We start from the raw sequence: 12,663 nt of genomic DNA, 5'->3' as shown, positions 1-12,663 counted from the left end.
CTTTTCAGTTGCCATCCCTGCTGGTTTAATCAAGGGCTCTGACACTGCTGCAACAACTTTTGGTGGTTGGTAGTTTCTAGCCAATGTTTTTGCTCCTGTGGCACAGGTGTTACTTACTGTGTGGTTAAGAAGCTTGCTTCCCAACCTTGTGGTCTGGGGTTCAGTCTCACTGCATGGCACCTTTATGCAAGTGTCTTCTACTATAGCCCTGGGTCAACCAACGCCTTATAATTCAGTAGATAGAAACTGAAAGAAGCCTGTTGCATATATATATAATTGTGTGTGTACTCTTGCCTAGCCATAACTTGATGGTTGTAAATGCACATTGCCATCATACAATTGAAGTTATTTTTCACAGGAGACTGGAAATAAATATACCTTGCCATTGGAAAATATTACCTCACTCATAAACAGATAAGGATTAGCAGCAAGAAGGGTATTTGACTGTAGAAAACCTGCCTCAACAAATTTCATCTGATCCATACAAGCATGGAAAAGTGGACACTAAATGATGATAATACTACTTAATCGGTTTCTATAATAATTACTTTTGGATTTTAAAAAATCAAGAGATTGTATAAAAGTTAACTGGTAGTCTTATTAATGTCTCTATTTCTATACTAACTATCTTGAATTTAATCAATCTAGTTATGATAATTTTTCACTCTTCCATTTCTATTAATTTTTATTCTTGCTATTTTTTTAAAAGATAATCCTGAGGAAGGTGGGTATTTCAACAGTTTGAAACTCTGAAGTTCTTGCTGCAACACGTATCATAAATATAACTTTGTTACATTGTCAATATTCTCAGGTCTTAGTATATAAGAAATGGATGCATATTTTTATTCATATAGTGGAGAATCAGCTTGTCTGTTGTGTATCATATTTACAATCAGCTATTGATACTTGGGAGTATATCCATAATTGCTTGGCTTGTCTGATGTCACACAAAATAGATATGAGCTGATTCCTCGTAATTTCAACACACCCATATCCTGTACTAGCAATGATTAATGACCTACTTTGTTGAGCTTTGTGAAGTATGATATTGCAGGCCATGTATAATATGTGTGTCTGTGTGCTGGCATGCATAACTTGTACTATACAAGTGGTTTTCGCTTCCTGTTGAGCTCTTTTTTTTTCTCTTTCTTATGCTGCAACTCTCATGTTGAATAATTTTTGGAGTATAATACTTGATTTGTCTGGAATATAGAAACAACTCAAAATAAGGAATAGTTGAGTAACAACAATAAACTACACTGTCTATAGGAAGGTTTACTACAGTACTATCAATTATTAAAAAATACAAAGATTACTGCTATTAAAAATATAATCACCTTCTCTCACTATTGACTAGCTTTATCTCTTTTAATATTTATTACTCTCACTCACACACACTCTTGCAAACTTCACCCACCTGTCTTGATTCTTATGTCATCACTCTTGCTTCTATTCATCTTGAACAATATAGTTAGTGTTTGAACACGTTGGCAAGTGAAAACTGTCTAGCCTTGATAGATTGCAACCTCAACTAAGCCAGTGTCATGATAAAGTTCATCCAATGCACTCTATAATATTGGCAATTGAACAGAAATTATGCAACTTTAGTCTTGTTGAGGACATGATGTCTTTTAGTACTGGTGTTACAATAAAATATACCCAGTACACTATAAAATGATTAGTAATAAAGACGGCATCTAAATATAGAAACCCTGCTAGAAATTGAATGAATGAGTGAGATATACTCCTGCATGTTCAAGAGGACAGTAGTTCTGAATAACAACTGACTCAGATTATGACAACCTGTCTAACTCATGCCAACATGGAAAGCAGATGTAAAATGTTGGTAATGATGTTGAGGACTGTTGTGGTTTCTTGATACTGCCACGTGTTGTTATCTTTAGATTTACTGGGAAAATCAGCTATGGTAGTTATAGTTTGTTTAACCCTAGGTTAGCCCTGACTGCAGATATTCCAACATTGATCATCTGGTCCAGTTCTTTCTTTTCTTTCAAGCATATTATATGTAAGACTACATTATCCAGTGTTTCCTATTTTTTAAATTTAAACTTTATTTTGTGATTTTTGGGTATTGGCTGCTGTTTCCAGCAATTGAGTGATTTGACAGAAGCTCTCATTGAATCAAGTGGAAGGGTGCTATCTCTTTTCATCCAGTGTCACTTTGTCCAATGTTACTTCGTCCATGTCTTTTTGTCCAATTTTAAATAAACTCTTTAGAAAACAAGGTGAAATATCTCTAATGATATATTCACAGAACTGTAACGAGCCTTGTTATAGGATTGTTGTTATTCTTTTTCCTTCTCTGTTAACAGTTTTACTTCCTCTTTTTCCTTCTCTCTCTTAAGTACAGTGCTGCAAATGTAGTGTACACATTTTTAATTTACCCATCCCGAAATGACAAAATTCATTGTATTGACCAAAAACAAAAGAAAAGTACTTCATGAGAGTAATTACATCTACGATTTTCATTCAAGAAATACAAAACTAGGAAAAGAATACTGGAGATGTGAGAAAAGAAGGCTATGTTCAGTGCGAATTCACACCTCAATGGAAAACAATGAGCAAAAATGATTTATTTTTCTAGTGAGCACCTTCATCCAGCTGGTGTAGATTTGTTAAATGTTAGAAAAGAAGTTGCAGAAATCAAGCATGAAGTGGTGGAAAACATAGCAGCAAGTTCACGAAGCATAACAGCAGCTAAGTTTACGCTTATGATCACTTATGCTAGGATTATTCAAAGGTGCTGACAAAAAAATTCTGGATTTCCTGCTAATCCAGGGGGTAGAACTGGTTTTGAAACACCTGAAGAATATTGTAAACTTGATAATGGCAAACAATTTCTGAGATACAATTTGGGTATCGAGGATCAACTGCGTATACTAGTATTTGCATCAAAAAGTGCTCTTCAGGATATAGCATTATATCGTGATGGAACGTTCAAAATTGTGCCAGAACAGTGGTTTCAACTGTTTAGCATTCATGTACAAGTTAAAGGTAGCAGTTTTCCACAGGTCTTTGCATTACTGATAAATAAAACAAAGCAGATATATCAATTACTTTTCGAGCAATTGAAAATTATGCAACCTAATTCATATCCACTTGATCTCATGGCAGATTTCGAAGTTGCAGTTCATAAGGCATTTAATTCATCTTTTGTGGCATGTTTGTTTCATTTGAGACAATCAGTATTTTGAAAAATTACAGATTTAGGCCTCAATAAAGATTGAATTCTGTCTTAAAATTCGATGTTTTTCAGCATTAGCCTTCCTACTCATCGAAAAGGTTTATGAAGAATTAATAGATGATTAAGAAATACCTGCTGACTTCATTGCTTACTTTGACTTGACTTACATAGGCCTTGTGAGAGGATGTGGTGCTAGACGAAGGAGAGAACCACCTACATTTCCAAATGCTGTATGGAATGTTAATCAGCATATTCTTCAAGATCTTCCCAGAACAAATAATGTTGCAGAGGGGTTTCATTATGTGATAAAGCATTCGGCGGGTGGAGCACATTTGACTATTTGGAAATTAATCATAACTCTGAAGGAAGAGGAAGGGTTTGTTCAAGGTAAAATGACTCAAATTCTTTGAGGAGATCCATCAAATTCATGTACACAGTATCAAAGAATAAATGAACGCCTCAAAAGATTGCTCATTGAATATGGGTCAACAAGAAAAATTGATTTTTTTGAAGAGTGTGGCATATAATTTGCATTAATTTTAAGTGATCATTATAAATCATTAGTTATAGCTTATTACTTTTTTAAATACATTTTTCCACAGTATTTTACTTGAATTCTATCAATAAAATTCTCAATGATTATTTGATTTTCATGTTCACCTTGTTTTCTAAAGAGTTTATTTAAAATTGGACAAAGTCGCTGGACAAAAAATCCTCAGATACAAAAACGTGGACAAAGTGACTGGTTGAAAAGTCAGGTCACAATCTGGAAGATGCCCCTGCTATTTTCCCTTTTTTTTAATAATCATATAGATATTTATTATCAATTAGAAATGTAAGATGTGATCCATAATGGTTTTGCTGTCGACACAATCAACATGGTTCAATGTTTGAAAATCTAGAGGAAAGGCTTTTTTTTTTCAATATCAATATGCGAGAATACAAGAAAACAAATATGATCTATCATGTGCAATAACTGAAAAACTTAATGGTTTTCTTACTGAGAAATTCTTGGAAATTCTTGGGTTTTTTCTTCCAGGAGATACAAATCCAATAAACTGGTATTGCTGCCAGCAGAAGGGATACTGATAGTGCTACACTATTTCGGCTGGAATATATTGCAGCTGTCATGACGAAGATGTTGAAGATAAGTTGAAAAATCGGAATAGAAATATTCACCTAAAGGGAAGAGAATTGGTAACATAATTAGGTGATGAGGTGTTAGCTTTGATTGTTATTGCTTTGTCTGGTAAGGAAATGAAGTTAAACATAGCCTAATCAACACTTAAAGAACCATTCAAAGGATGTATTTAAATAGTTTTCACAGTTTCTTCTTTATGGGGTTACTTTGTAAATGCTTTTTAATGCTGGTATTGGTCAGATGGACTTATTGAAGCTTATTCTATGGCTGGATACCCTTCTTGTTGCTAACCCTTTCCTGTATCTCAAGTAAGGTATCTTTATTTCACTTACATTCACATACTAAAACTGCTTAGTGGTATTTACAGAAGTAAAAGATATGACCAAGCAGTGTCATGTAAAGAAACGGTAATAAACATCTATGCTCATGCATACACACACACACAAAACAGTCTTCAGTACAGTTTTCATTTACCAGTTTAACTTGAGACATTTGTCAGTCCCAGTACAAAACACTTGTCCAAGATGCTGCCCAAGTATAGCGGAATGTAATGTGAAACCATGTAGTTTCAGAACAAGCTTTGTTACTTACAGTCATGTCTGCACCTATCATTACCATGCAGGCATTGAAGAAAATAAATCCCTGCTATATTTACATAAATGGAAATACCTAATGTACATGTGTCTTTGAAGAAACTGAATTGATGTGTCACCTATGTTAGCAAAGTTATCAAATTAAAATAGGTGTAATGATGGTAATAAGTGTTTTTATTAGAGATTTTGTGATTATATAGCCTAAAGGTTAGCTTTGCTTAAGCTGTTCTATATGCAGGTAGTTGGCTGAATAATTAGTTACAATTCACAGATCTATCTTTCCTTGTCTTTGCATAGCTGAGGACAGCAGATTTTAGCTGTTTGCTTATTATAATCAATCAAATCTTTAAACAACTTTTTTCTTAAAATAAATATGCAGGCTAAAGTGAGCCTGGATATGCCAGAATAGCTGATAGGATGGTCATGTTAGAAATATTAATTGAAGAATATAAGCTTGTTACATACAATTAAGTGTAAAGTATCTATGTGTGATGTTAGATGCTGAAAAGTTTGCTTCACAGTCACAATATCCCAGGTTCAACTTCACTGCATGTTATCTTGGGCAAGTATCAGCTTTGGGTCAATCCAAGCTTCCCGAGAGAAAGTGATTTGAAAGAATTGTTGAAAGCCTGCTGGATGAATTTTACCCATAAATGACACAGGTTGTGTCATTTCCCTAAGAGTTATGTAAAGGCTACAAGTGTCCATACGATGCTTAACCATTTGTTTGTTAAGTCAATGAATAGACATCTCAGTTGATTGAACAAACAAACTCTTCAGTGGAAATTCTAACCAAAATCTTTTTTGTCTGTGTTTAGTGTAATGTAAGAACTTTGTCCTATATGAAAGATATTGCTCTTATGAATACAAAATTTATACTGAACAAACTATGCTGGGGAATTACAACCGTGTTTCATGGTCTGCTACCACAACAGCTCCTTTATAGGATCCAGTTAGCTCAAGACATCATCAGAAGCATCTTGAAATATTCTCTGGAATCCTACTTTGGTGATGCAGTTATGTCTATGTAGATTTTCACATGCAAATTTATTAGAATGATAATCTTGAACTGGATTTTTCATGCTAAGTTAAAAGGAATGCAAGATTATGTAGTCTGTTGTCTTGTGATGTGTTTTGGTTCTGTCAAACTTGACAAGAGTTTCAAGGGCCCTTATAAGAAGCAAAAGGGAAAAAAATCGTTATTCATGAAGGATGTACAGTTTTGTGCAAGATTTTAAATAGCATGTGAGCATAAATTGAAGTTAAAGTGTTAACTAATATTGTTGGTATATTAAATATTAATCAGATGATTATATTATATGGATTCAAACCCCAACCACAAGATATTCAGTTAGAAATCACAAGTAAGCTATCATAGTTTCACATGGTTGATCTATAAATCAACATGAAGCCGTGGTGTGATATGCCCCCTTGGATGATGAGTAAGGTAGTCCAACTTTAGTACTCACAGCAGGCAGACAGCTAAGACCTCAGGCACTCAGATCACCTCAAGCAAGAAACCACTTCGAACACATGATGTACCACAGTTAGCCTTCTACAAGACTCAGTGTGGTTCTCTCCTCCCAATCAGTACATAAATTATGAGCATCTTTTGTAAAAGTCAATACAGTAAATCATGTCTGGCAATAAATATGTTAAAAGTTGAAAGTTTGTGAATTGCTTCATTTATACACACAATCAGCTAGACATCACAATGATGGTCTTCATCGATATAACAAGCCACCATGACAGTGAACGAGCATCCTTGTAACAATATCTTTAGCTTAGTTTGGTAGTAAGGCAACTTGAGTGTTGTACAGTAAATAGTTTATGGTGACCTTGATGAGTTCAAATCCTGTCAATATTGATTTTTGCTTTTCAGTAATATACATGAGTCAGTGCAAATAATTTTAAGATTGGCTTTTGTATATAGATTATTTATTCAATGTTCCATGAAATATATCTGACCATGAGAAAATATTGCATTGCTTGAAAACAGGTGTGGGTTGGTGATATGAAGGGTATCCAGCCATAGAAATCTGCCTCAAAAAATCCTGTCTGAACAATGCAAGCATTGAAAAATAGACATTAAAACAATGATGATGTTTTAACTGTTGCATTCTATAATCGTCTTCATGTGTTTGTTTGTTTTTTTTTCATTTTGTTGGTTTGACAATTTAACATCTGCTATTACAGGTCATTGTTACCACTGGTTGGTGTAAAGCTATTTGTTTATTGATGTTGCCTCCTACTACTACTACTACTACTAACCAAAATGATTATTCTCAATCTTAAGGTAATATTGATTAAAATTTCTTGGTTTATTACATCACTATGCTAGTGCCTACTTTACAGTTAAGTTTTCTTGCAGCAGGCATCCTTGGGTAATTTTCTCCATTCTTTGAGAAGTTATAATGTATTGTTCTGGGATACAACACTGTGTATTTAGACATAAGGCTTCATCTTCTGACTGTGTGGTTCAGTTTTATGACACATACCATAGGGATAATGATATAACACTATGAAGCTGTTATGGCAATATTCTACATCTTTTTACAATGACTGGAGAAAACAAAAAGAAAAGGCCAGCTTATTCTTACCTTATATGGTCGCTTTACATCAGGTGCTTTCCACCTATAGTATAGATGACACAGATTGATGTTAATTGCAGAATATACAGTGAAAGTACCAAGGATTTCCATGAAATGCTGGCTTTCTCCTGTGAACAGCATTACTAAAGCCCAAATACACTGAAATAAAACAATTTTTATTCATTATTTATTCGAATTTGTAAACAATAGTATTGATATCTAACTTTTGCTACCGTCAGCATAGAACCTTTTCAGGTCATTTTGATCACTTGACAGTTTTTAAAAGTGGAAAATGAGTTATGAATAAATTTTGGCCAGTGGAATTTACAAATTATAAAAGAAAATGAGCTGAGGAAAATCAATCAAATCATTTCTATGTCAGATTTCCATGCTGGTATGAGTTGGATGGATAATCTCTGAATCAATTATTTTTCAGAGTTACTTTCTTTCTAGATGAGTCAGAGTACCATGCCTTTCTTGCATGTTCCAATTTTGGTATGATTCCTAGGATTTAATGTCCTTTCTAACTCTAACCAAATTACTGAGTGTACAACTTGGTAGGTGCATTGTATAATGGCTCCAATACAAGAACAGTTGTCATATCCTCAGTGAGACTAAGGAATCTTCTCTATCAACAGTGTTTTGTTTATTCACCAACCCCTTTACAGAGTGTCATGGTTCTATTAATTGTGGCACCAGAACTACAGAGGTTTTGTCTACTGTAAGACTAAAAATTCATTCTTTGATGCTTCATTTGTTCAAAGCAAACTGGAAAGATAAGGTGACTTGTGTTTGAATGAGTATGATGAAGACATACACACACGCACAGAAGTTTGGTAATACAAAATTCAATACAAAGTAGTGCCTTCATACATTTCTTTATATATTAGCTGTGAAGTTTATTAAGTAGAATTGTTAGCATGCTGGACAAAATGCTTTGTGGCATTTCATCTGTCTTTGTGTTCTGAGTTCAAATTCAGCTTTGCCTTTCATTCTTTCAGGAGTTGATAAAATAAGTACCGGTTGAGCACTTTGAGAGAGCTGTCAGCATCCATCCACATCATATGAGTAAACCAGCGCAGTCTTCTGTCTTGCACACAGCTATTAAAAACACTAGCTCTCTTCAACCATGGAACAACCAAACAATATTATATTTCTTCTTTGGACACTCCTTAGTTATTCGATGAAATGATAACTACAAATATCCTTGTTAAGGATATTCATTACTTTCCTCTCTCTGATGATGATGGAATAGTAAGCTTATGCAGAAATATTTACTCGATAACATATGCACCACATGCTTACCTATTCTAGAAACAGCTGTAAGAGATTTTACCTATTTACTATAACTACTAGACCAGGTCATGAAAGTTACAGAGAGTTATAGCTCAATTGGTTAGGAATAGGATTAAACTGATTGAGATGCAATTTGGTTTTGTATCTGGGAAGATGCCATCTTCCTAGTGAGACAACCGCAGGTAAAGTATTTGGTCAAAAGTAAACCACTGTACATGGCCTTTGTTAACTTGGAAAAAGCTTTTGACAGAGTCACTCACTCTGTTGTCTGGTGGTCTCTAAGGCAACTAGGAGTAGATGAGTGGCTTGTTAGAGCTGTACAAGCCATGTACAGCAGTGCTGTCAGTTGGGTGAGAGTCAGCCATGAATACAGTGATGAATTTAGTGTACAAGTAGAGGCCCACCTGGGCTCAGTTCTTACTCCATTATTATTTATTATAGTCAACCAGGCCATAACACAAAAATTCAAAATGGGATGCCTGTGGGAACTAGTATATGCTAATGACCTCACTCTTATTGCAGAACTGCAGAAGAAATTCCAGGAAGGAAAGCAAAACCTGGCAAAGACAAAAGTTGTTATTAGCAAGAAAGCAGATAAAACTCTCTTGCTATCAGGTAAATGGCCCTGCTCAGTATGTAGAAAAGGAGTTGGAAGTAATTCCATTTGCAATGGTGGAGGATGTTTTGAAAGTATTGATTCTAAGAAGTGCTGATCTCTAACTATGGAGGGTACCTGTGGAAGAGGTAGACCCAGGAAGACATGGGACGAGCTGATGAAGCATAATCTTCGAGTATTGGTCATCATGGAGATGATGACAAGTAACTGAGACCTCAGGCAATATGTTGTGCATAAGAAGACTCATCAAGCTAAATGAAATCATTGTAGCTGTGCTGTAAATGGCACCCATGAAATCGTATTTGTGGCCATTGCTGGTGCCTTGTAATTGACACCCATGAATCATTGTTGTAGTCATGGTCATTGATGGTGCTATATAAATGGCACCCGTGAATCGTAGTCGTGGTTGCTGCTGGTGCCTTGTAAATGGCACCCATGAATCGTAGTCATGGTCATTGCCAGTACCATGTAAAGGGCACCTGTGAATTGTCATGGTCATTTCCGGTGCTATGCAAATGGCACCCATGAATCGTAGTCACAGTTGCTGCTGGTATCATGTAAAGGGTACCCACCTGTGCATCATTTTCATGGTTGTCGCCAGTGCCATTTACATGGCACCTATGCTAGTGGCACTCCTGAAATGGTTGGTGTTAGGAAGGGTATCCATGCATAGAAACCATGCCAAATCAGACTGAAACCTAGTGCAGTTCCCCATCTTACCAATTCCAGTCAAACCTTTATCATGCATAAGAAGAAGACCCATCAAGCCAAGTAAAATCGCAGTTATGGCAGATACTGGTGTCATGAAAATGGCACGTAAAAGCATTCATTACATTCTCGGAGTGGTTGGCATTAAGAAGGGCATCCAGCCATAGAAAACTAAGCCAAATCAGACTGGAGTCTGGTGCGGCCTTCCAGCTTTATAGTCCTGGTCAAACCATCCGACCCCTGCCAGCATGGGCAACGAACGTTAAAAGATGATGATGATGAAACAATATATGTTTTTATATGCTACCGTTAGTTTCAGGTGACAGGAGTATGCCAGATAACATTTTTAACATGTCTGGTATCTTATTCCAGCTTTAGTTTGGAAACATGTAAGAGTTGACAATGGGAAGGACCTCCAGCTGTAGAAAATCTGTATCAATAAACTCCATGATAATTTCTGTCTACCTAATTCACCTCTTTGCTATAGTCAACCTGGGACTATAGTAAAAGACACTTGCCAAAGTTGTGTTATGGTTCTACTCCAGAAAAAACTTGGTTTTACACCAGAATTTGACCAAACAACTATCCAACACAAAGACTTTGCAAATAAGATCCACAAATCATATAAACAAGGAGCTTCACTAAATGAAATGATAGTGAAATTTTTAAAAAATTTATCATTAGTACAGTTTCATTACTGAAGAATAGGTCTTTGGATTTGCTTGCATCATATTCTTGGTGAATTTATCCTTTATTTTCTTTTAATTGTTGTTGTTTAAACTTTAGGATAGCACTGAAACATATGACCAAAGCCATTCAAGTTGTGACCATTTAATCTTTTTTCCTTCCAAACTAAGTATATAGGATAACAGTATCCGACATTTCCCTTTTTATTTTGAAAATGGTAGGGCATAATTTTGGGAAGATTTAATTGTAATTAGAGACACTATGGAGTTCAAACCAAACATTTAAAAAAATCATTTTGTGTCAGAATATGAATTTAGATGTGTTGCAAGCAAGGGATATCCATAGTCTCAGCTAATAAGAAAGCAGTTTGGAAAATTGAATAACTACTACTTACTAAGGCAAAATTTGCTAACCACGGTGTCTTGAAGCGTTCATGTAGCATCCTCATTATTGTAGGGCTGTGGCCAAACTTGGCAGCAGCAAACAATAGTCTGTTGAAAGATGATGACTTAGATAAAGAGTTTGTAAACATTAAGGCTTAAATATAGTATTAATCATAAGATGAAGATTTAGAAGTTGCATTTATTCTAAGATTCAGATTTAAAAATAGTTTTAGTATCAATATTAAGATTTAGACATCGTTTAGTCTCAAAATTATATTTCAGACATGCTAGTCATGACTAAAACATCTAGTTAGTCTCAAGATTAAGCTTTAGACATTGTGTTAATCAAAATTAAGTTTCGAAATATTCATGGTCAAGATTAATATTTAGACATTGTGATGTACATCTAGTGTTAGTCTGTAGAATTTGGTTGCATTATTAAAGTACAAGTGGTTTGGATGCAGTTGTAACAAACTGAAGAATCTAAGGATTGTGGGAGGTTAAATTTTGGCTTCAGGGCCATTCTGTAGGCTGTGTTTTTTTTTTTTGCCTTGCAATGTAATGTGTCATTGCATGGGAAATCTCTGAAAATCACATCTTCTTCATCGTGACTAATTTAAAAGAGGAATGGCTTCCCAATTTTTTAAAAATAAGTTGATTAGAATAAAAGCAATGATGCCTTTGGACTTTGAAGGGCCACATTCCAGGATTAGTGAAATTGATGGCTGAGGTCAGCCTTGAACCTCTGCAGGTCAATATCTGCTAAAAAAAAAAGCATGGACATGGTAAAGAACCAAGGGTCTGTTGAGAATGCTTGCATTAAAATGAATCCTGCTGAAGGCACCGAATGACTGGATGGTGTGTTTTGCTTACAATTCATAGTTAAGACAGGCAGCATGTGAAACTTGTCAACCATTCTTTTCTTTGTGACCATAAGATAATTTGAATTAAGCGCTGCAAACAAATGAAGCACTCATCAGTTATATGACACACTTTACTACTTAAAACACTCACCTTCCTCCCTCATAATTTTTATTGCTGTGCAGGATGAGATAAGGTATTGAGTGTTAATGTATTTGCTGTATACAAGATTGAGTGCTGGTGACAAGATACAAACCGATGACTCTTCAATCAGTAGGTCACTATCTTATTAACTCAACAAATTAGGGCTTTCTTCCATAGAATTCTAATGAAAGATGATTTCTCTATGACAAAGTGTAATGGACCTTATATAATGGAATGAGAAAATGAAATGTGGTGGTATTCATATTTTTCCTGATAGGTATTAGCAGTATAAATGATAAGAAACGAAACCAAGTCATGGAACAAATTATTTCAGTCTTTTACTTTAAGGCAACCATCACAGAGCTTGATGAAAATATTTAAAGGTATGTAATTATGTAGAATGATAATTAAAAGTTGGTGGTATGAAGGGTGGTGTTA

At 35.1% G+C, this 12,663-nt stretch overlaps 1 protein-coding gene across 1 annotated transcript in view; it reads right to left on the bottom strand.

Annotated features, from left to right (window-relative positions):
• Positions 1 to 860: 860 nt before the first annotated feature.
• Positions 861 to 12,663, bottom strand: part of LOC115221221 (cystine/glutamate transporter-like) — a 51,632-nt gene continuing 39,829 nt past the window's right edge. Inside the window, exons 7-10 of the mRNA XM_036510811.1 lie at positions 11,232 to 11,328; positions 7,540 to 7,689; positions 4,207 to 4,384; positions 861 to 1,202 (exon numbers count right to left, since the gene is read on the bottom strand). Coding sequence (XP_036366704.1) covers positions 1,150 to 1,202; positions 4,207 to 4,384; positions 7,540 to 7,689; positions 11,232 to 11,328 — 478 coding nt within the window. The 3' untranslated portion in view covers positions 861 to 1,149. The remainder of the gene's footprint in view (positions 1,203 to 4,206; positions 4,385 to 7,539; positions 7,690 to 11,231; positions 11,329 to 12,663) is intronic.

Source organism: Octopus sinensis, linkage group LG18 (genome assembly GCF_006345805.1).
Source record: "Octopus sinensis linkage group LG18, ASM634580v1, whole genome shotgun sequence".
Taxonomy (NCBI): Eukaryota; Metazoa; Mollusca; class Cephalopoda; order Octopoda; family Octopodidae; genus Octopus; species Octopus sinensis.
The sequence above is the reverse complement of the archived record's forward strand: the minus strand, read 5'-3'. Positions and strand labels throughout refer to the sequence as shown.